A 25,023-nucleotide genomic window follows, 5' to 3' on the forward strand; every position below is an offset into this window, starting at 1 on the left:
CACACACACACACACACACACACACACAGCGAAACATTCCACTTCCACATGTAGATATTCCTGTTAGCGAGCTATATTTAAACACAGAAAGTAAAAGCAAATGCCTGACAGTCGTCAGTCGTGTTACCAAGCTATTATTATTATTATGATTATTATTATTATGCGCCTCCTTTTTTCTGCGTCATTTTCGGGAAGTGCGCGCGCGTGTATGAGCGCGCGCTCCCGCGAGTCCCATTGGCAGCTGTGTGCGCGCGCGTGTGTGAGCGCGCGCTCCCGCGAGTCCCATAGGCAGCTGTGTGCGCGCGATTTCTCTGACAAGCGCAGCGCGAGCACACTAACAGAGGGCAACAGCTGAAAAACAATCAAACAAAACAAATAAACAAATAGGAGCTCCTGCTCGCGGATTAACACCCGGACAGCACCGGATTATTTGGGGAAGTGTTTTATTTTGTTGGAGCATGTAAACGGACAGACTCCGGGTGAAGATGACAAACACACGCGCACTGAACCGGATTGTGCCCCGGTGTGCACTGAGGCCCCAGCTGTGCCCGCTGCTGCCAGATGTGCCGTTAGCTTAGCATCAGATTCGGACTGCAAATGCTAAATCTGATTAGCATAACTACTAGGCAATTAGTTTGGCTAATCACAGCTAGCCAATTAGCAGAACCGCAAGCATCTGAGGTGTTAGCTTAGCCGGCTAATCACAGTTAGCTAGCTGGACAATTCCTCAGTATTAGCTCGGCTAATTAGGCGATTAGCATAACTGTGGGAGCTAATTACGGTTAGCCATTTAAGATTTACACTAAAAGTCAGTAAGAGGAGTAACTGAAGAAAACTAAAGGTTTTAATTAAGTAACTCATCATATCTAAGTTAGTCAGTTAGTTAGTTAGTTAGCCGGTGGCTATCTCGTGCTGAGCGGGCTGCACTGAGCGCGCAGGCCGATGAGGAGAGCTCAAACCCGGGCACGGGCCACGGCGTCGCTCCGCAGGCATGCAGCAGCCCGGATACGACTTCTCCAGCGAGGAGAACAGCTCCAGGTGGAGAGGCCTGTTCGTGCCGGCGCTCAGAAAGGTCAAAGTTCTTACAAAACACACACTTTTAGTCTTAATTAGTGGCTGTTAAATATTAATGGTTTTTAATTAGTGCCTGTTAAGTATGAGTTCGATATTTTCTGTTACATTGAGACCCAGTTTATAGTTTAAGTATATAATAATAATAATAATAATAATAATAATAATAATAATAATAATAGGTGTATTTTCCCATGTATGTGTGTCTGCTTCCTCTTTTCTACTTTATCTTTTTCACACTATTCACGCCTCTATACAGTACAAAGTGTTTTCTTTCTCTTTCACTTCTTTATTTTGGGCTTTATTACCTACATGTATAACGAATAAAACGTACACATTACTACTTAAAGCTGTAATACAGCATCATACACGTTCAGAGACTGATGACAGGTTTGGTACAGTATGATTTATTTATCAGTAAATCTTCACAATTCTCAGCAATCTTTAGTATCCAATTAAAGACAAATGTATTGAAAACTCTATTCAGTTTTGCTTTATTCTCTGATAAGATTAGCACAGAAGGCTGAGGAATATTTAGGGACAGTTTTGTGGAATGTGAGTTTAGTTCAGTTGTCAGTTGTCAGTACTTACAGCAGGTGTGTGTGTGTGTGTGTGTGTGTGTGTGTGTGTGTGTGTGCTCATAAATGCTCTAACAAGTTTCTGTTTTTGTAAAAGCTGACGTTATAAACTGGCTAAGACAGTGACGTCAATGCAGACGTGACTCATTGCGTGTGTGTGTGTGTGTGTGTTTGACTTGCACAGGGGTTTCCCTCTGTTTGCTAGAGAGCTGCTAGCATACTAGTTGTCATGGAAGCACAGAGAGAGATGAGTGTAACTAGAGAGTATTAGTCATGTTGTGCATGTGTTTGTGTGTTGGTGTATGAGAGATGCAGAAACACAAACAAATCTGTTCTGCTCTCCTGATTTAGAAAGATTAAACACTGTGTATGTGCTGCTCTCTGGACAATAATCAACACAATGGCAGTGTAATATCGTGGGAAATGGTAGCTTGGTAGTTAAGGTGTTGGACTACTGATTGGAAGGATGTGAGTTTGAATCCCAGGGCCACCAAGCTACTGCCGCTGGACCCCTGTGCAAGGCACCGAAACCTCAATTGCTCTGCTGTATAAAATGAGGTTAAATGTAAGTTAGCTGAGTTAATGCTACCAAACTAAATTTTATTAGTCTCCTCTAACAGCATGACCCCAAGTGTTTTGCTCCTCTTATTCCACAGCAATTTACCAACCCTGTATGACACAAGTTTGACTTTTATCCATTTATAGTTACATTAACGTGTGTGAAAATAGTTATTTCCTGTGGTTGCTTATGCTATAGCAGCTATAAACAGTTGTTCCTTTACCAGTCTCTCTCTCTCTAATTAAGGCAATAACAATCAGGCAATTAAAAAAGTAAAAATAAATCACAGCTTGTAATTTAAACATGGCTGTATCAGTTATTATTTTAAACCATGTATGTAGATTGTTTGAGCCTTTTGAGCGAAATGTTGTATAAAATAAAGCTACTAAAGAATTAATCAACACCTGACCACCAATCAGAATCCCTGTAATTTTCTTATCCCTAATCAATAGTGAACACAGTGAAGTACACTAGTGTAGGGAACAAAATGAGTGAACAGTCTGTGTGAGCATGACTAATAATAACATTTGTTTAGGACCTGTGTGTATAAACACACACACACGCACAGTGTTGTTCTCCTTTCTTATGACTCCTCCTGTCCCACACATCAATATTCTACTGTCTGCTGCTAACTGTGTGTGTGTGTGTGTGTGTGTGTGTGTGCGTGTGTGTGTCCGTCACATGGAGCATCCATCAGTGCTTAATGGAAGAAAACCTGAAACACGACACCAGTGCTACCCACTGATACCCAGCCTGACTCTCATTCCTCTGTGTGTGTGTGTGTGTGTGTGTGTTTATACACACCACACCACACGTCTCTATATTTCACCCCTAGATAGCTTATAATGTTGCTCCATCCATAGCAACATATGGCTGTAAAATGAGTATTTATATTGTCAGTGGTGCTTAATGCTTATGTTTGTGTGTGTGTGTAGGTGCAGTTACAGGTCCATCCAAATCTGTCTGCAAATGAAGATGCTCTGCAGCACATCGAGGAGCTCATACTGCAGCTGCTTAACATGCTGTGTGTCAGTCAGCCCAGAACTGTTTCTGATGTGGAGGTATGCAGACATACACACATATCTGTGTCAATCTGTATGACATTACTATTCAAACAAAGAACAAGTCTATTTAATGTTCCATGTACATTTTAAACACAATGTTTGTTCAGTGATTGCACAGTGATCTGTTTATTGCACATCTGCATTTGTGTCATAACAAACACCAGGAGGAACTAAGCCACCACAAAAAACACACACTGTGACAAAACACAGCTAGTATTGCACATTTTAAAAGATTTCAGAAGTCGTAATAAGGGATGTGAGACACCAAATCTTTTTTTTAATATATATATTTTATATTATAATATATTTTTGAATATATTAAAGACATGCTTTACAGTTTAGATTCAAGATAAAGTTATAGTTTAGAATTATTTAATCATATTATAAACACATTTATTGGACAAATGTACAGAGAGTCACTTTATAAAAGTCTTTATTTGATTTATTCTGTTCTGTTCATCGGTTAGTTTTATAAATTAAGCTCTCATCTTTATCTTCACTTTTCAGTGTTTTTTAAACTATATTCTTCAGTTTTTCTTTTTCTGATTTGTGATCATCATCTTTTTTTGTCATCTCCTCATCTGCATCTTTGCTTCCCTGTTCTGTGTCCAGGAGCGCATCCAGAAGACGTTTCCGTACCCCATAGATAAGTGGGCCATGTCTGACGCTCAGTCAGCTATAGAGAAGCGCAAGCGCAGGAACCCTCTTCTCTTTCCTGTGGACAAGATCCACCCTTTACTGAAGGTTAGGGTTACACACAAACAGACACTTGCACACATACATGCCCACGTACACAGACACTCGGGGGGGAATTCTGCTGAATGTACCTGCCATTTTAAAGAGATTTAGCCTCTGTTGTAGTTTCTAAAACATTTAGAGTCAGGGCAGTCTATAAAATGTGTATGTTTCCACTGAAGCAGAGGTGTGTGTATGCTTTTGGCATATAAAGATGAATTTCACTTGTCAGTGAACACGCATGCATTTTTAAACATAAATCTAAAACACACAATTACACACAGTCCTGTTTATTTTCTCTAGGAAGTGTTGGGCTATAAGATCGACTACCACGTCTCTCTGTACATCGTGGCCGTGTTGGAGTACATCTCAGCTGATATCCTCAAACTGGCTGGGAATTATGTGGGAAATATCCGACACTATGAGATCAGCCAGCAGGACATAAAAGTCTCCATGTGTGCAGATAAGGTAATAGTCACACCTCTCTCTCTCACACACACACACACACACACACACACACGGATTCAAAGTGAACTGTGATTTTTAAAGTTGATCAGACAGGGTTAATGGGGAGTGTGTGTGGGTGTGTGAGAGCAGGTGCTGATGGACATGTTTGATCAGGAGGAGGTGGGTCTGGTGTCTCAGTGTGCAGAGGGAAACTCAACCACAGGTGTGCTGAACTACGATGACCTGGTGCGGTTGGAGATGGCTGAGGAACGGCAGTACCTGCGTGATCTTGACCTCATAATTAAGGTGTTCCGAAGAGCCTTCCTGTTCAACAGCAAACTCTTCAGCCCACAGGTAAGTCACATCACAGGTGTCTCTGTGACTGCATCCATGAAAATGTGTGTGTGGTCTTGAGTCCATCTGGAAGTTTAGTATGAAAAATAACTATTTTAGTGTATACACAGATTGTGTCAGCCTGCTAGATAACATGAACTAATCTTTCTCTCTCTCTCTCTCTCTCTCTCTCTCTCTCTCTCTCTCTCTCTCCCACTCACTGCAGGATGTGGAGCTGGTTTTCAGTAATATTTTGGAGGTTCATGAGCTGACAGTGAAGTTGTTAGGTCTGATTGAAGACGCAGTGGAGATGACTGAAGATGGCAGTCCTCACCCACTGGTTGGCAGCTGTTTCGAAGACCTTGCAGAGGTGTGTGTGTGTGTGTGTGTGTGTGTGTGTGCTTTCAAGGTTGGCTTTCCTTATGCTTCATTTCAGATGCATTATAATTGCTCTGTTAAACGGGTCTGAACCTCAGATTTCTTGATGAACTAACTAGCTCTCTAATGTCTGACTCCACTCACTCATGTTTGGTTGACACCTAGCATTATCATATGAAACAGAAGGTGATTATTTATTGACAGATATTCACTATATTTTGGCTGTGTGTGTGTAGGAACAAGCCTTTGACCCCTATGAGACTCTGTCCCAGGACATTCTCTCCAAAGAGTTTCACAATCACTTCAGTAACCTGATGTCCCGCCCCACTGTGGCATTGCACTTCCAGGTAAACACTGCACTCTGATTGGCTCTCGGGCCTGTCCTGCAACATTACTCCCCCACTACTACCTCTATTTGCTGCAGTGAGGTTCATATAGGTAAACCTAGCTGTTTATATATAGACCTACAGCAGTGTGTGTGTGTGTGTGTGTCACTCCTCTTCTGTTGCTAATCAATGCTTTTATGTGAATAGATGTGCTTTAATTTCCACTAGATGTGAGGCATGTAAGTAACAAACAAAGTGTGTGTCTGTGTGTGTGTAAGAGAGAAAGTATTAGATTATTGATTGAGGTGTATGATATGGGGGCTCTCTTGTGGCCTGGTTAAATGGATACTGTGATCTCTCTTACACACATAGACACGCATACACCTACACACACACACACACACACACACACACACTGCCCCCAGCCCAGTCTCCTATTCATATTACTGTCCAGTCTGCCAGAGACAGATCAGTCTAACCCGTTGTGTGTGTGTTACAGTCGATTGCTGAGGGTTTTAAGGAGGCTGTGCAGCATGTTCTTCCCCAGCTGATGATGATTCCTGTGTATCACTGCATGCACTACTTTGAACTGCTGCAGGTGAGACTCAAACTCAGTCCATTATTTTAAGGTATTATTATTAATCCTTTTAGTCCTTTACATGGCCTTTATATATACAGTATATACACCTGCATCTGACTGCAGATGTTCTTATTGTCCTGTTGTTTGTTTGTTTGTTTGTTTGTTTATCTCTCATACATAGTGAGTTAACACTGAATTTGTGATTTTCAGCAACTGCAGGAGCGGAGTATAGACCATGATGATCGGGAGCATCTGAAACAGGCTCAAACGGCTCTGCTGAACCTGCAAAGCAGCATTGAGCGCATCTACAGCAAAAAACCTCCCCGCCGCAAACCAGGGTAACACACACACACAAAACAGAGGACTAGAAAAAAAATTGCTAAATAAATTACACCTGAATTTTAGTTGATCACCTTCATTTCACTCTTTTACGTTGCCTATTTGCTTCATAACCCTAGTTTATTTCTAATATATTTGACTGAATGATGAAAAATGTCAGTTGGGAAAATTTTATGTTGTTTACTGCTTGTGTTAAATAATTTATACTTCTGATAATTATAAAGGTATTTATCATTTTTTTCTTTTCCGACTTCAGTGTCACGTTGGAGTTGAGCATAATCTTTAGCAGTTACAACTCTCCCTGGTGCAGCCGTCTTCAATTCTAATAATTTGGTAAAAGATTTTATGCTGTCTCAAGCTGTGTACTCTCTCTCTCTCTCTCTCACAGTGAACCTCTTTATTGGCTATATAGCCGAACGATTCGTAGTAAGCATCTGGCCATAAAGCGCATGAGTGAGATCCAAAGGAGCATCGATGGCTGGGAAGGCAGAGACATTGGTCAGTGCTGCAGCCAGTTCATCCTGGAGGGTCCGCTTGTACGTGCCGGTGCCAAGCATGAACGCCACAACTTTTTGTTCGATGGACTGATGATTAGCTGCAAGGCCAATCAGAGCTCACGAATGCCGGGGGCAGAGTTCCGGCTGAAGGAGAAGTTTGTGCTGCGTAAGTATCGTGTGGTGGATCGCGAGGACTCACAAGATCTGCGCTTCGCCTTCGAGCTGGTGGGGCGCGATGAGGGCGGGGCTGTGTTCTGCGCACGCTCAGCTGAGGAGAAGAGTGCTTGGATGTCGGCGCTCTTCATGCTGCAGTGTCGAAGTACTCTGGACCGCATGCTGGATGCCGAACTACAGAAGGAGGAGGAGGAGCAGCCATTGCGTTTGCCATCTCCTGATGTGTACCGCTTCACCGTGCATGACTCGGAGGAGAACATTGTGTTTGAGGAGCACATGCAAAGCAAAACCGGCATCCCCATCATTAAAGCGGGGACTGTGGAAAAACTCATTGAGAGACTCACCTACCACATGTATGCAGGTGAGCAGTCACTCTCAGCTGGTATAAAACCAAGGTGGAGCAGCAGTGACCCCTGCTGTACACTACACAAGTGAAAAAAAGGTCTCTAATTTAAACATTCACACTGACGCAGTGGTGGAGTGTTTAAATTCACACCTGGTGATGCCATACTGAGGTTTTTTTCTTCTTTCCAGATCCAAATTTCGTGCGTACGTTTTTGACGACCTATCGTTCTTTCTGCAAACCACAGGACCTCCTCACACTCCTCATTGAAAGGTAAACTACAGGCGTAAGGCATTTTTATGTTATTGGTTTAAACACACAGAAGACAGATAATTATCGAGTAAATTCTTCCACGATGCACTAGGTTTGAGATCCCTGAGCCTGAACAGTTGGAGGCGGAACTTGAGTCGATGTGGAACGGGGATCAGCCAATGGCAGCTGAGCTCCAGAGATTCCGTAGAGAATATGTGCAACCTGTCCAGCTCAGGTGTACACTTATTCCTTACATACACACATACACACACTATACTTGCATGTATGTGTACTTATACTCCTGTCTGTGTGTGTTCAGGGTTCTAAATGTGTTTCGTCAGTGGGTGGAGCATCATTTCTATGACTTTGAGAATGATCCAGAACTACGCATCAGACTGGAGGATTATATCACCAACCCAATGCAGCTCAGAGGTACAGACACATGCACACAGTCATAGAGCACAGCTAGAGTAAATTCACATCTGCATAGTAATAGAATCTTGTCTGATTGTTTAATTGACAGTAATTATGCTTTGGTGTGAATGCAGGAAAGTCTGTGCGTAAGTGGGTGGTGTCCATTAATAAGATCATTAAGCGGAAGATGCAGATGCAGCCAAATGGCATCAGTCATAACATTACCTTTGAGGTTCCACCGCCTCCTGTCGAGTGGCACATCAGCCGGCCCGGCCAGATCGACACCTTTGACCTCATGACCCTTCACCCGATTGAGATCGCACGTCAGCTCACGCTGCTGGAGTCTGACCTGTACAGGTGAGAGAGACCGCCAATTAGGAGCAGCAAATGATGACCGTAGACAGCAAATAAAATTTGTGTATGTGTGCATGTATACACGTGTGCTTGCAGGGCTGTGCGTCCATCCGAGTTAGTGGGCAGTGTGTGGACTAAAGAGGATAAAGAGAAGAACTCGCCCAACCTGCTGAGGATGATCAGACACACCACCAACCTCACACTCTGGTTTGAGAAGTGAGTCACATGTTACCGTCTTGAATCACACGATATAGTTCAGACATTTTATCTGGACTCTTTTAGACTGACGCTTTCATTCTCTTCCTCTCTCTCTCTCTCTCTCTCTCTCTCTCTCTCTCTCTCAGGTGTGTGGTGGAGGCAGAGAATTTGGAGGAACGAGTGGCGGTGATGATTAGGATAATTGAAATTCTGCAGGTTTTCCAGGAGCTCAACAATTTTAACGGCGTTTTAGAGATCGTTAGCGCCATCAACTCCGTACCTGTTTACCGCCTGGAGCACACTTTTGAGGTCACAAACCCCCACATTGTACTGTGTATCTGATTACCAATGTGTCTTAATTAGGAAATGACTTCCTGTCTCTGTGGCCTGAAAGCTGAACTGTTAGCTTTGACGTTTGTTGTCAGTGGTTTGAAGTGTAGCTGAGTTACAGTTTTTACAAGCTTATATTTTAATTATAGCACTTTAGGTATTTTAGGTATTTTGTCTTTAAATCCTATTTAACTGTTTTTGATCTGTAGCCTTATCACCTGAGCTCAGGTTAGAGAGATGTGTGTGTGCATGTGTGTGTTTAGGCTGTGCCAGAGAGGAAGAAGAGGTTTCTGGAGGAGGCAGTGGAGCTCAGTCAAGATCATTTTAAAAAGTATCTAGCCAAACTCAAATCCATCAACCCACCGTGTGTGCCTTTCTTCGGTAAGACCGTGCGGCTGTGGTCAGGTTTTTATCTTTACCAAGTGTTGTAGAATAGGAATATCTATCAGTCCTGGTAGTTTTTACAAACGCTGTAAGAGCCAAAAAAATTGATTTTGGTTACAGAGTACCTCACAGGGACAGTAATGTAAACCTCTGTGTGTGTGTGTCTGTGTGTGTGTGTCTGTCTTTACAGGTATCTACCTGACCAACATCCTGAAAACGGAGGAGGGGAACCCGGACTTCCTGAAGCGTCATGGTAAAGATCTAATCAACTTTAGCAAGAGACGCAAAGTGGCTGAGATCACTGGGGAGATCCAGCAGTACCAGAACCAACCGTACCGTATTGCGGTCGAAAATGATATCAGGGTAGGGTTATGTCACTTACTCCTTACACACACCTTTCCTTTTGTTTTCTATTTTCTAAAAAGCTGAACAGTGTTCTAGGATGTCTAAAACGCTAGAATCGCTGTGAAAAGTAAGTGTGTGTGTTACAGAGGTTCTTTGAGAACCTGAACCCCATGGGCAGTATGACTGAGAAGGAGTTCAGTGATTATCTATTTAATAAATCTCTGGAGATCGAGCCACGCAACAGCAAACAGCCTCCGCGATTTGTAAGTGTCTGTCTCTCTGTCTGTCTGTCTGTCTGTCTGGTCTGTCTTCCTGTCTATCTGTTCTTATCATTGTTAGTAGCATACAGGTATCAACACCTTGCCCCCGTGTTTCATGGGAGCTGAAGTGTTAGAGTGACTCCTGAATAAGACCTTATGCAGGACGTTAAATACAAAGTAATTTCTACTATAAAAAGAAGACCCTAAGTTTCTATTTTTCATGTTTTTATTACACCCTGCTCAGCACTGCAACGTTTGTAGAAGACGCTTCTGAAATGTAGGTCTGCGTACAGCTTTCCTCTGTCAGCAGAACCAGTGCATCATTTATTCTGAAATCCATGGAGCTTTGGAGCGTCTCCCTTTAGAGACGGAACCAATCAGGTGGCATGTGTACATGACCGCTACTACTAACTACACTATGATCATGGCGAGACAGTTGACTCTCTTCAATGACATAGAAGCTTTTACTTTTGTGATTAACCACAGAAAATATGAAGTAAAAAAAAATGAGAAGATGCTCTACTATCTAAGGACAGGACATGCAGGCAGGTGAAGTGCCAGTAGGGAGTTTGAGGCAGGATTTCAGCCCTCCACCAAGATTAGTTTTCAGTGAACACTAGACATTTTGAAGGTTAGCAAAGACTAAAGACATAAAACATACAGTATTAAAATGGCATCAAAAAGGACTAACTCGCACAACACTGATACTCAGGTACTCCACCTATTGGGGAGTACAGTACCCTCCCTCTCATGAAGAAGACGAGTATAATACTAAACTGTACTCATGGCTTTAAGAAAATGATCTAAACCCCTGCCTGTAATCTCATCCCCTGAAGACTTGCAATACTAACGTTAAAACATACATTAGTATGACCATCTTACTTGCATCTATATTTCATTTATTTATTCATTAATTAATTAGGGAGGTATATGGTGAGCTTGTCTGTCTGTCTGTCTGTCTGCCTGTCTGCCATTTTCTAGCATATATAAAGCAAAAGCATTGTAACGGATATTTAATGGTATCTGTCTATTTCTCTCTCCCTCCCCCTCTCATTCTGTTACTTTCCCATCTACTCCCTTCAACCAACAGCCCAGGAAGACATCTTACCCCCTGAAGTCCCCGGGGGTGCGTCCTGTGAGGCAGGTGACGACCGGATGTGGGAATCGAGGTCACCCTGCGCCGTTAGAGCGTGACCCATTGCCTAAAATCACCTTCAGGAGCATTGCCGAGACCGAGACAGAGAGCATGACCTCACTGCCCACTTCCCCCAACACACCCGCCCAGACACCCCCCCCTTCCGCTTGCTCCGAGCTCAACTCTGTCTTCATAGAGCATGAAACCTGTGGTCAGTGTAGAGGTTAACAATACACACAATAACATCTACTTTTGATTGATTGATTGAATTTACCTTAAACTCCACTCTTGTTGATATTTGATTCCTGTACTTGCATCTAGGATTATTTAGTGTTAAACTCTGCTGTGTAATGACATGCTGGTTTTCTGTTTCCTTGTGTTTTTGAACTGTGTGTGTGTTTTCTGTAGGTACCAGTATTTTTGCTACTGTCATGCTGCCTCCCTCCAGTAAGTATTGTTTTCACGAGTGTGATGTGTACTTCTAATCACATTGGTTTATACTCTCTCAGTTTATTTGTAAAAGCCTGATCTGCATAAGGTTATAAACAACTTGGCCAATGAGTGTTTTCTAACTTACATATTAATGCGTTGTCCCTTACATTTATAATATGGGAGAACCTATAGAGATGAGCCATGGTCTTTTTAGTCATTTCTTGGGCACTTTAACACAGTTTATTATTCACCATAGCTGTGTGTGTGTGTGTGTGTGTGTGTGTGTGTGTGTGTGTAGAGTTTCACTCGGTGTCCTGTGGCAGTTTGCATCAGCTGGGTGAAGAGCTTCTGAAACCTCCACCACTGCCCCCCCGCAGGAAGGATGCATACTCAGAGAGCAAGGTAACTTGGCACACTCACAGTTAAACACAAACACACACACACGTGCATTAATTTAAGGTTTTTATGTAATTAATTTGTGTGTGTAGTTAAGTTCTAGATCAGAAAGTCCACCCGCGGTTCCACCTCGGCTGAGAACTCCTCTTCCTCTCCCTTCTCTTCCTCGTTTCACACGTGGAATTAGCGAGCAGACAGATGGTTCCTCAAGCCCCCCACCACCTCCACCCCCACGTGACCCCATTCCAGAAGTGATGCCCCCCATACCGCAGCGACCCCCTGAGAGCTTCATCAACTGCCCCATGAACCCCGCTGTGTCTCCAGTGGGACGCATTCATTGGGATTACTGCAGCTCGCCCTCGTCCCCCTGCACCCCGCCAGGCACGCCCTCCCCTCGCCTCCCATTTCCCCCCCCGGGCACCCCGTCCCCCCGCATTCCTCGTCGTCTCTGCCCCTCCCCTGGCCCTGCTGTCCCCAGCCCGTGCCACCTGCCCCCTCCTATTCCACCTAGACACAACTCCACGCCCCCCACCCTGCCCAAACTGCCCCCAAAGACTTACAAAAGAGAGTTGTCTCACTCCACACACACTCTCTCTCCACCATCCATACACACATTGTCAGACAGCAGCCAGTGAGCATGAGCCATCAGATTACTGCTGAGTCAAGAAGAGGTGGAGCTGTTCCAGTGTCCTGGCACTTAGAAAAAAGAATTAATTAAACTCCTTTGTGACTGGATGGACAGTTTAACTTCGCCCCGCCCACTTTGGCCCAGGGACAGGTGCTTGAGGACATGTGGTGTGTGTAACTTTTGTATACACTGTTCACTAATCAAGCCCATGTTTGTAAGAAACAGAACTCTCAGAACTTTTCATTTTCACTCTCTGGGTCAGTGCTGATTGTTACACAGGCTAATGATGTCACATGGAGCCTGAACAGTGATTGGATGTTAGAGATGGAGGACTCTCACTGCTGTTCTTTATCATGGCCAAAGTCTTAACTGCTGCTTGGGGAGGTCAGAGGTCAAAGGTGATTGACCCCTGTACCAAGTCCCTTTTAAGCTGCCTTGTTCTTACAGCCATGATCTTTGACCTGAGACTGTGCCAGCCATGAACTTTTGACCCTTTGCTCAGAGCAGCGGACTCCACGGTTCGGAGTGTGGTGTGGCTGAACTGTGTCTTTATTTAAAGCCATTACACCACCAAGATGATGTCTTAACACCACAAACAGTACAGTTCCCTTCAATGATTGCCTGTTGTGAATATGTGTGCATTGTTAGGAAGGGGAGCTTCTTATTGCCTGATGACGACGACATCCGATGTGCCTTTTACACTGTTACTGAACAAAAGTGACTTTCACCATGCCCAGAACAAATTGTACACTACAGCTAGGTGTGTGTGTGTGTGTGTGTGTGTGTGTGTGTGTGTGTGTGTGTTCTGTTCAGTATTTTTTCTGCTCTTATGTCCTCATTCTGCGCTACACAAACCCAAAAACACAACACGCCTTAATAGCACGCTCGCTGACAATCGTAGCATTTCCCTCAGTGCTCGCTCTCGCTCTCTTTTCTCTCTCTCTCTCGCTCTCTCATTTACTTTACACACATACGTAACAAAGCCATCCACAACTTTTACACTTTTAGTTAAGTGTTCATCTAAATAAAAGTGTTTACAGATCCTGCTCTGTTAATCCGGTCGGATCTCAAACTGCACATTAGACACTGCCAAATTGGTATCTCGTAGCGGCACACCCTTATTTTAGAATCCTACCATTCAGTGTACTACTTATGCAATTTGGGACATGTCAATGACCCATGGCAATGATGGGTTATGTCCCAAACTCTCCTAATAAAATACTCCTGTACTAAATAATACACCAACAGAGGTACATACTCTAGGCAAAGGTTAATTATAAACCCCTTGTTAGCTTCTGACTACTTCTTGTGGCTGTGTCCCAAACCACATACTAGTGTATTAAACACTTTTTTAAAGTGTTCACAATATTTTTAATATGCTATTTAGTGTACTGTTTAAGGCTTGAGAGATAACATATAACTCATGTTTTCTGAACTCACCGGTTTAACAAATGTATAAATAAAACCAAATGTGGCGTACTATTTTGACGTATTATGTAGTATTCTATTTATGCTACGTATGTGGTTTGGGATTGGATATACTAATGTAATGAATAGTATTATCTGACATCTGGCTGTGTCCCAAACCACTATTAATGCACTAAACTTTCTAAAGTCGTACACTGTTAATAGTGTACTATTTATAAAATTTGGGATACTATGGAAAGATAACTAAAGGCTAAATTATTTCTGATCTAAGAACTGATTTCTGACCCAAACCACTACTCATGCACTAAATAGTGACCAAAGATGGAGTTTATTCGTTGAGCGCACTACCCACCGCACTCTTTTTACATCATCCTTTATAAACACAGTCATGTGTCATGTCCTAATTCACACGCTAGTGTGCCATGTAGCTACAAAAGTACTGCACTATTTCAGCGTACATAGATATACATATGTACAGGTAGATAGAAACACACACACATGCATGCATACGCACACACACTTCTGTCTGTTATAGAGGGGAGTGCTGATGGGCTGACACACTGTACTGTGTGTGTGTATGTGTGAGGTGGTGGTGGTGATGATTTGTAGCCTTGTTTTATTTCTTTTTTATTTACACTATAGGGTCGTACTGTTAAGGAGGTGTCCTCAGGTTACATGCATCTCACCCTCAACAGTCACTGTGGTTTGTTTGTGTCCCAAACCCCTCATTAGTGCCTGCTGTTGCTCCCTGCATGCTCAGTCCTAACACAGCACATGTCTACAATCAGAGCTTAGACACACAGAAGTGTTCATATCAATAATGTCCATCTCCCTACCTAGTGTCCTACCTAGTGTCTGTAGTGCTTAATTACGACATAGTGCCCTAACCAGCTTGCATGCTAATTGTGTAAACTCTGCCCACTTTCTGTGTTCACTTAATGTTTTTCCAGCGCTGTAACACTTTACCAGCCTGCATGCTTACTGTAGTGCCTCCTGTAATCTAGTGCCCTTATTCAGCATTTGGGACACAGCTGGACTCTCTGCCTCACACGTAATTCATTCTCCCTCAGACAAGTCCGCTTGATATTTTTAGCCTTAGATTTTGCCCTTGAATGGTCTGTTGATGTCATATCATGTTATGGTTTGTTGTGTGTGTGGTTGGTTGGTTTAGGGGTGTGGCTTGTATCCTGTTCTCTGTGGGACTCATTAATAAACAGCCAGTCTTATTTTGTACAGAATGTGATGGAATCTCCTCACATGTTTATTTTCTCACGTTTCAACTCACATGGTGTCTCCAATCTGAGAGGGTCACATGAAAAACACAACAACTTAGACAGAGGGAGGAGGAGGAGGAGGAGGTGTGACAAAACATCATAGGGTTAAAATATAAATTAAAATTACACTCTCTCTCACTCACTCATTTTCTACAACTTATCCGGGGAGCCTGTGTCTGTCTCAGGCGTCATCGGGCATCAAGGCAGGATACACCCTGGACGGAGTGCCAACCCATCACAGGGCACACACACACACACACACTCATTCACTCACGCAATCACACACTACGGACAATTTTCCAGAGATGCCAATCAACCTACCATGCATGTCTTTGGACCGGGGGAGGAAACCGGAGTACCCGGAGGAAACCCCCGAGGCACGGGGAGAACATGCAAACTCCACACACACAAGGTGGAGGCGGGAATCGAACCTCCAACCCTGGAGGTGTGAGGAGAACGTGATAACCACTAAGACACCGTGACCCCCCTTAAGTTAAAAGTACATCAAGATGAAAATAAAAAGGAAGCTCAGCACAATAACTAAATAAATACAAAAATGGAAGGATAAAAAAAGGAATCTAAGACAGAAGAAAAAATTGATGTAATTAAAGAAGTAAGTAAACAAGGATGAACAACAAATAAAGGAAGGGCTAAAGGATGAAGGGATGTACAGGAGTTATTACAGCAGCTGAATAAAGGCTTTAAAGATCAGAGTGAGAGAACAAGAATGAAAAGACAGAAGAAAGATGAGAGACAAAAAGTGAAAAGGAAAGCGGGATCAGATCCATGTCATCCTGATACTATGACGAGATCGGACAGCGTCCACTTGTTAACTCCTCATTAACGTATATTAGGATGAGGCCATAAAGAGACACACTGGGTTGCATCACATCAGCAGTACATCTCTAAGCCAACAGGTGTTCATTCCATCACTTGGTCTGCCATGTTGAAAAGGTGTGTGTGTGAGACTGCACCAGTGCATTCTGGGTAATTAGTGCTCCTGGAGTCCACGGGGAAGTCCACTTGATGGAGTCAAGGAGATCCTTTGATTAGTCAGATTTAAGAGGGAGTCTGTTCACACATGAAGAGCGTGTGTTAGACATTGCTGCAGGGACCCTCACTGTCATCACTGTCGTCCCATAGTCTGTCCCCTTCACCACCACACACACTCCTGTGCACAGAGCTGAACACACACACAAACACACACTTTATTCTGTTTACAGCATAATCTCTCTCTCTCTCTCTCTCATACACACACACACACACTTTATTCTGTTTATAGCATAATCTCTCTCTCTCTCACCGTGATGAGTCTGTCCGTCTTTGTGGATTTATGATCTGATTGGTCGAGCTGAAGGACACCATGTTCTCTTTAGCAGTACCACCATCTCCCTGCGCGCGCGCACACACACACACACACACACACACACGTAAACAAACAGCAGCTCTGCCATGTTTTTAATCTAACAGTTTTTAAGGAGTGGAGCTGAAACATTAGCAGATCAGTGATATGTCTGTGACTAATCACAATGCTAGCAACTACCACAGAAGCTAATAGCTACAAATTTGCCAAATATTGCAAGCCAAAATAATTGTGCACTTTACTGATTTAAATCGGTTCAGACCTGTTTAAAGGGTGCGTCCCAAATCGGCCTGAAGGCTCCGGTGGGGACTTTGCGTCGGTGTTGATTGGCGCGTCGTCCTGTTCCCGTAACACACACTGCAGGAGGCAGAGGTGCAGCGCGGGGTATCTGCCAGCGTGTACACACACTCCCCTGTTTCTGCAAACCACCACCAGTGTAAGTGTGTGTGTACGACGGCTTTAACAGGACAGGAATCTCGCTGTCTTCCTCTTCCTCCTCGTCCTCATCTTGTCTTCGAAGTTCCAGCGTGTCATCCGGGCTGCAGGTCGTTACGGACGAGTAATCAAACACCGAAGCGTCTCCCACGTCTGCATCCGTGTCCGCGTCATCAATGCGCTGAGGAAGAGCATAAGCGTCAGGGCGACACACTCTACCGTCCAACCCGGGGGAACCGCACAGACGTTCAGCCAAACCCGATGGGGACTTCAGGGTCGGGACAGCGGCTGAAAGGTCTCCTGGAGCTCCGGGATTGAGAAACGGGTTCTGAGGACGACGTGCAGGAACCGGACGGAAATCCCACATGCAGCTCTCCGTCCAGCCAGCAGGGGGCAGCGGCTCATACAAACACTCATGAGAGTTCCTGCAGAGACCAGAACATAAAATGTTGTGAAGTTGCCCTCCAAATGATCAGAAAATTAACAAAACCATATCAGTTCATTTGTGCACACAAAATAAACATTTGTGCTCATTTAGTTCTTGAGAGATTAGCTTTCTTTACTCAGCCACCGTGGAGCCCGTGATCATTTCTCGTTCCAGGTGATTTTTGTCTACTAAAAGAGCAGGAGCCTGTTTCAGAAAGGAGGTTCAACCAACTGTGAGTTTAAACTTGAACCCCGAGATTGGAAACTGAGTTTTCGGTTTCAGAACAGCTGAAAAGAGTTAGTTTTATCAACTCTAAACTGACTGACTCTCAGTTAAGCGCGTGCACTACAACTAAAAAAAGCCATTATCAATGGAGCGCAGATATAACGAGTCACCATGGCAAAAGTCTGCATATTTCTCACCAGCAGAACTGGAAGTGCTTATGCAAGCATATGGAGAATATGAACACGTATTTAAAAAAAAGCAACATTGCTGTATAAAACAATAGTGGATTTAACATCAAATGTTAAAAGGTTTATTTTAAAGAAACGTAAGGCAACACACAGGGTGAGGAGCTCGGTCACTCGGGAGGAGCTCAGAGTAGAGCCGCTGCTCCTCCACATCGAGAGGAGTCAGCTGAGGTGGCTCGGGCATCTGTTCCGGATGCCTCCTGGACGCCTCCCTGGGGAGGTGTTCCGGGCATGTCCAACCGGGAGGAGGCCCCGGGGAAGACCTAGGACACGCTGGAGGGACTATGTCTCTCGGCTGGCCTGGGAACGCCTCGGTATTCCCCCGGAAGAGCTGGAGGAAGTGTCTGGGGAGAGGGAAGTCTGGGCGTCCTTGCTTAGACTGCTGCACCCGCGACCCGGCCCCGGATAAGCGGTAGAAAATGGATGGATGGATGGATGGTAAGGCAACACAAAGCATCTGCTCGGATGTAAGAGCAAGGCTGATGTAAGGATGGATGATATTATGGATCATGGGCGAGGCTTCAGCACCCCTAAAACTTGGAGTAAGAAATGTTGTTATTCTAAATTTTTTGTTCATCTTTTACAAGGTTAAATAAAGTCCAAAACATACTCTGTAGTTTGTGGTTTAAAATGTATGTGTTAAGGATGAAAATGAAAAATCTCCCTTAGCAAATGGTGTCATCCTCTATTTTATTCCAGCGGGTCGCCGCCGCTGTGGAGTAGCACAGAACCTGGGTGACTCGTCCATAGTCATAAACGGAGAGAAGTAGCGCCGGTTACAATGTTCTTCCGCAAGACGCATGCAGCTCTGTTTATTAACTGCTAGAGTGTGAAACAAAAACAGCAGCGCGACAAATAAACTGCGTACCTGTGTAGTGTGTACGTGTGTCTCTGTTGGTAAAGTTTATCGTTAATCTGATAGATGGCCATTTGTAAATAATTTACAGAAGATGAATTACATTTTGTTGTCCAAGTATCTGTTACTTTGTTCAATGACAATAAGGTTGAATCTAATCTAACCAATCTGATGACTGTTGACACAAAAGGAGGCACATGGAGTTAACGGTCTGGAAAAGCAGCTGAGTGAAGAAGGTTTTGTGTTTGTTACAGGGGGCTGTGTGTCTGTGTGAACTCTCACAATTAAGCTGCCGTTCTGAAAAGGTCTCAAAAAAAATCTGGATTTCGGAGTTAGTTGAATCAATGTTAAAATGATAAAGTTATTTTTCAATAGACATATTTTTTGTTTTTGTGTGAAAAGAGGGTGGGTGGTGGCAGTGGGGCTCATTGGGTGCTCAGCACCCCTAAAGCTCTGACCCTAGAATCGCCCCTGTTATGGATCTTATTGACTGTAAAGAAAAACGGCACCGCTCAAATAAAAATGCATAGGGATATGACCAAAAATCCACTCTGGGCTCAAACGAATTAATACAGACCCTTCATCAACAGGATCGTCCATAAAAGGACACGTCATTTCATTCATTTTACATTTACCGCATTTAGCAGACCCCCTTACCCAGAGTGACTTATATTTTGTTTCAATTTATACAACTGAGCAATTGTGTCCACAAAAGCTTGGTGGACCTGGGATTAGAACCCATGACCTTCTGATCAGTGGTCCAACACCTTAACCACTGAGCTACCACATCCCACAATCCCTTTGTTGCTCTCTGCGTAACTGAAATGTGGGCAATGAATGAGGCGTTTAAACATCACTTCCTCTTTAAAAAGGGGAGGAGACCGACAGAAACTCTGGGTTTACTGAAGAAAACCTGCTCCCGACCAGGTTAGGTTCACAGAGTAAGTTACTATGGTAACTGGCTCTGAGTATAAGTTACATCTCTTTCAGAAACGGGCTTAACTTAACCTGCTTTCTCGGGTTTAACTTACCTCCCTTTCTGAAACAGAAAACCCAAGAGTTTCCCTCATTTCAGGGTTAACTTACTCAGAGTTTTCACTTAACCTGCTTTCTGAAAAAGGCCCCTGAACTTAAAGTGTTGCTGTTTATGTCTTGTGGAGCAGCTGTCAATGGACAACTGATGTAATGTTAGGAACATTTAACAGTTTCTATTCTCTTTCGGATGGAGGTGTCACGTCTGCTCAGCTTGTGTTCCAGACAACAACGATCAGGACAGAAGATGGCTCATGTTTGACCTCATTCCATATTTAAGTTAAAGAGTCAAACAATTTCTGCATTTTACCAAATTCCGAACAGGAATTCCACACCGATCCCTGCTGGTCACCTCATTGCAGAAGTTCATCTGGAGTCTCACTTGTGTATCTCCTGTGTAACTCGTGTACTTCGTGTACAGTCATGGGAGCTGCACAGAATCAAGCTCGTATCACTGATATGCTTTTGTTAATTTTCTAATCACATTGGGGCCAAGTCATGCAAATGAACATAAAGGCACCAAGCTGATCACATGGAACACAGATGGGAGAATGATTTGTGGTGATGTGGAGTGAGCTAGCTAGGGTTAACCTGTGAGTGTTAGCTAAACATGCTAGCAAAGATCTCCACCAATTAAGGTTTTAAATAAAGCTGGCAAAGTGTGTGTTTTTGTGCGCACGTGTGTGTGTTGTATTACCGCAGTATTCCAGCAGGGGTCAGTAGGGGGCGTGGTGCTGTGAGGTGATGCGTTTCTCTTTGAAGTCCGTTGGCACGGTATTTGGTGAAGGCAGAGCGCACACACTCTGGGCTCTCAGCACAACACCTGCTACTGAGGCTAAAATTAACACACACACACTTCCTTCTGAATTTACTGTATGCAAATAAATACATCACATTAGAGCTGTAAACTCTGCTAAACACTCTCTCACACACACACCAGTGATTAGCAGGTGACGTGTGCTAGCAGTAAAAGTGTAAACTCTGAGGTAGGAAGCCAAGCCTGATGCTAGCATGCTAACGGCCTGGAGAACAACAGAGAGAGGACAGACTGACCCATTCACTGACTCCTCCACCTCGTCTGGTTGTCCCGCCCTATCCCTCCATCTCCCTGTCCTCTCCAGGATCATGTGACATCGAGTGTAAAGGTTGTGTAGCACCTGATTGCTGCTGTGTAGCGAGCGCCAGTCTAAGTGTTCACTGCTCAAGCAGTTCAGCAGTGCCTAACAAACATACACACACATGTGAATGTGTATCAGAGAGGACTGGACCTGTGTGTGTAAGTAATACACACCTGTACAGTGTTCAGGTAGGTGTGTAGGTGTGTCACTGGTGCTAATAGCAGTGAGAGCAGTCTGATTTTCTCTCTTTCCTCCTGTAACATCATATAAACACACAAACAGAACACAACTACACATACTGAACTCTTTAATCCTGTATAAATGAGAAAGCACTCATTATACTGTATATTGTGTACATGTGTGTGTGTGTGTGTGTGTGTGTGTGTGTGAGTGTGTGAGCCTAGCCTTTGCGTTATGTGGTTTTTCAATTGGATCCCTGCTGAACTCTGTAGTCAGGATCGTTGCCAGAGCGGCTGTGTATCCGAGATATGCAGCACAGAGTGCTGACTGTGGAGAAACACACAGACAAACACACAAACATACACACTGTTAACAACAGGCCAGGGTGTAAAGGACAGAATGAGGTGTAATAGTTGGATCTGGTGTACTTGAACGTAAACAGAGTTGTGTACATTGTCCTGTGTGGTAAGTTTGAGGAACGCATCTCCCAGCACATGCTTCTGCTCATCAGTGTACAGCTTCTCCTGCAGACTGTTTCTGAACAGCAGGTGGCGCTGCAGCATCTCATCCACGTGTCTGACAAACACTTTACTAACACACACAGGGTAAAGGACATGTTCTGTGTGCTGCAAAATGGCAGACCCATAGTAATAAGGTTGAGACAATATGTAATTATGATAAATGTGTGTGTGTCTTACTGTGTCTCAGTGTGACTGGAGGTTGGGTTTCTGTATTTATCCTGAAGCAGGGTGAGTTTGGAGGAATAATCCCACTCAGACTTTAACAGTGAGATACTTACACACTGATAACTGCCTGAGGTAACACACACACACCTTTTATAAACACTTACTTTACATGCACACATTTATACACACATTTTAAATGGACACACACAGTATTCACAGACATACAAAACACCTTTACGTTTTAAATCATTACTAATACCAGAGGCTGGCTAAGCATCACCATGGAAGCCACTACATATAGCTACAATAGCATTGTCTCGCTGCTGATTGGTGTTCACTTTGAGGGGAGTGGTCAGTGTGATTTACCTTTTTGTGTGCAGCTTGACGCTCCTTCAACTCTGAGACTGAAGTGAGAGGAAACTTCACCTGAAACACACACACACATATCTAATATAAAATAATAATCTCACTATCATATCTCATGCTACACTCATGGTGTTAACTGTAGCCCACCTGAGTTATGTCCCGCCCACAGACCCTGCAGGTAACAGTGCAGTAAAAGAGCGCCACCTGTTGTACAACGGGGCGGAGCTATCTTCAACTCATTAACGTTTTTAATTCCATTAGTGCTGCTGCTAACATTCTTTACACCAACACAGCTGTGAGCCCTGTGGAAACACACACACACACACTTAAAGCTGTCTGTAATTTTTAAAATGTTTTTATATGTATGATTATATTTATTGGGGAACATCTTTGATCCACACAATACACAAAACATTTTTTTTTTTGAGATGGCCTGGCCTCTCAAAAACCAAAGCTACTAGACCGATGTGGAACTGTGAGCATTTTCTCCCATAATGTAGAACATACATAAGCAGTAGCTGCACAATAATCATGAATAAATAAATTACTGTAAAATTACTCCAAGTGAACGCACCTGACACTCTGAGCTCCCGTGTTTCCGTTCGCCTGTTCTGACTTTACCTGTTCATCACACAGCTGACGGATCTGACAACGAATCTCCTCCAGTTCCTCCTGAACAAAAACACAAAGTGAACAAAGATTGAGTAAGATATATTCAGTAAGATATTTATATAAAGGTAGTGTACTGCAGTTTATCACAGTCATGTAGAGTGAGCAGAGCAACGTGAGATGGCATAAAGTTTCTGGGGTGTGAGACACATTCGTTCTGACAGGATTAAGCAACATGCAGGGAAGGGGGTCATGAGATGTTCTACAGTGTGAACCTGGTGCTCATTACTGTCTTTATAGTGGAGGAGAGATCAGTGCAGAACCTCCTGATGTCAACAATCATCTCTTCTGGTTCATCTTCGTTCAGCGACTGAGAGTCTCTTAAATCAGTCAGCTGTTTGTCTGATACTCCAGTCTGTGCACTCAAGCTGAGTGTGTGTGTGTGTTACCTTAAATGTGAGAACGAGTGTTTCCAGGTGTAGTGTACGTTTGTTACAGCCATGTCTCGCCTCCTCCAGCTGGTTCTGAAGCTCTGTGTCTCCGAGCTGAATCTGATTTAACTCCAGTAGAGCACGAGAGAACCCGGACCTGAGCTCCAACACCATTGCCTGCAGCTACACACACACACACACACACACACACACACACACACACACACACACACACACACACACAGATAGTATGTATGAGCCAGTATGGAGCTTCTGAGACACGTTCAAACTGTTGAACTGAGAATAACCTTCCACTGCAGGTTAGTGCCAATACTTACTTCAGAAAAACAGATGGACCAATCAGTGATTATAACTTACACACAGAGCTGATAAAGTGTACCCTTTGTTTTAACTGTGTGTGTTACCTTAGAGATCTCCTTCACTAGTTCTCCCTCGTGAGACTTCATCCTATGTGGGGAAAAATACACACACATAAAGCAACATAAACATAGGCATATGAGTTTGCAAACAAAACTCCATCGCACTTCTTAATGATGTTGAGAGAGACAACACACACATACACACACAGACCCCTCTCTGTATTTAAGATGCTTCAATACACTTTAAACCAGGGCTTTAGTAGATTTAAATATCTGCAGGTCTGTGTGTGTGTGAGAGAGAGAGAGAGAGAGAGAGAGACCTGGAGCAGGTTGCCCTGCCAGCGAATCCCCTGGTGAAGGAAGTGATTCTCGCCAAACAGCTCCACACCCTACAGCCGAGAGAGAGAGAGACAGAGAGAGTCTCAGCCAAGGTAGTATACAGGAGAAAAAGCAGAAAAAAAGATAGAAAACGTAAAAAAGAGAAAAAGTTATGTCATTGTTTTATGTCTGTACTTTTTTGCGTGTAAAACAGTTTTTATCAGGCCATAAAACTGAAAATGTAGACTAAATAAGGAAAAATAAAAAAATAAAAAAGAAGAGAAAAGAAATAAATGGAAGCGATATAAACATAACACTGAAAAACAGACACAGACATACTGAGAAAAACATAAACATATTCACACGCACACATGCACTCCTCTCATTAGCCCTCCATCATCACCGCACAAGCGCAACACGGACACGGTACTCACCACACCGGGGCTCGAGCTCTGCCCTTCTGGTTTTCAGTCTAAATGCAGATTAAACAAACAAACAAACAAATAAATGGCATTAAATGATGAGCAAGACAATAGAAATAAACCTACACATATCTATCAACACTCAGAGAGGAGCACAAACACAGCAGTGATGCTTCCAGTGTCACAAGCGGTCAGAAATCTCTCTCTCTCTCTCTCTCTCTCTCTCTCTCTCTCTCTCTCTGTCCCTCTCTCCTCTCTCCCTCCCCTGTCCCTCTCTCCCCTTCTCTCCCTCTCTCTCTCTGTGTTATAAATAGCATGTGTTTATTCCTATTTATAGATAAATATATATTCTGTACTAATATGATACACAAATGAATGTATATTTACATTTACATCAGTATGAGGTTATTATATAGATATCAACATGTAAACAACATGTACAACAAAGCGCCAAATTAATATGTAATTTACATTAAACTATATAACTGTAATTTACATTAAAATATATAACTGTAATTTACATTAAACTATATAAACTATATAACTGTAATTTACATTAAACTATAAGCTATATAAACTATATAAACTATGTAGCTGTAATTTACATTAAACTATATAAACTATATAACTGTAATTTACATTAAACTATATAAACTATATAACTGTAATTTACATT

General features: G+C 43.3%; 2 protein-coding genes across 3 annotated transcripts; one reads left to right on the forward strand and one right to left on the reverse strand.

Moving 5' to 3' along the window:
- Positions 1 to 292: 292 nt before the first annotated feature.
- On the forward strand, positions 293 to 15,218 carry sos2 (son of sevenless homolog 2 (Drosophila)). Of its 2 annotated transcripts, none has more exons than XM_060871525.1 (23): positions 293 to 1,072; positions 3,144 to 3,269; positions 3,885 to 4,016; positions 4,311 to 4,475; positions 4,629 to 4,808; positions 5,014 to 5,157; positions 5,402 to 5,512; positions 5,991 to 6,089; positions 6,282 to 6,409; positions 6,799 to 7,442; positions 7,616 to 7,697; positions 7,789 to 7,911; positions 7,996 to 8,108; positions 8,225 to 8,447; positions 8,541 to 8,660; positions 8,789 to 8,951; positions 9,236 to 9,353; positions 9,547 to 9,719; positions 9,848 to 9,964; positions 11,052 to 11,307; positions 11,505 to 11,543; positions 11,827 to 11,930; positions 12,017 to 15,218. In XM_060871525.1, exons 1-23 carry the CDS (start codon positions 992 to 994, stop codon positions 12,557 to 12,559), a joined length of 3,984 nt encoding a protein of 1,327 aa, XP_060727508.1. In that variant the 5' UTR covers positions 293 to 991; the 3' UTR covers positions 12,560 to 15,218. The 2 variants fall into 2 exon arrangements, with proteins under 2 accessions (XP_060727508.1, XP_060727507.1); XM_060871524.1 differs by having other exon boundaries at positions 294 to 1,072; positions 4,605 to 4,808.
- Positions 15,204 to 24,512, reverse strand: si:ch211-67f24.7 (uncharacterized). Its single transcript, XM_060871527.1, has 16 exons — positions 24,360 to 24,512; positions 23,928 to 23,996; positions 23,653 to 23,695; positions 23,246 to 23,410; positions 22,762 to 22,859; positions 22,335 to 22,489; positions 22,188 to 22,247; positions 21,834 to 21,948; positions 21,588 to 21,726; positions 21,361 to 21,462; positions 21,129 to 21,209; positions 20,891 to 21,057; positions 20,535 to 20,672; positions 16,880 to 17,477; positions 16,558 to 16,646; positions 15,204 to 16,437 (listed from the first exon to the last, which is right to left on the reverse strand). The coding sequence occupies exons 3-16, from the start codon at positions 23,692 to 23,694 to the stop codon at positions 16,350 to 16,352; spliced, it is 2,037 nt and encodes a 678-aa protein (XP_060727510.1). The 5' UTR covers position 23,695; positions 23,928 to 23,996; positions 24,360 to 24,512; the 3' UTR covers positions 15,204 to 16,349.
- Between the last annotated feature and the right edge of the window lie 511 nt (positions 24,513 to 25,023).

This window comes from Tachysurus vachellii, chromosome 6, assembly GCF_030014155.1.
Source record: "Tachysurus vachellii isolate PV-2020 chromosome 6, HZAU_Pvac_v1, whole genome shotgun sequence".
In the NCBI taxonomy this organism is placed as follows: domain Eukaryota; kingdom Metazoa; phylum Chordata; class Actinopteri; order Siluriformes; family Bagridae; genus Tachysurus; species Tachysurus vachellii.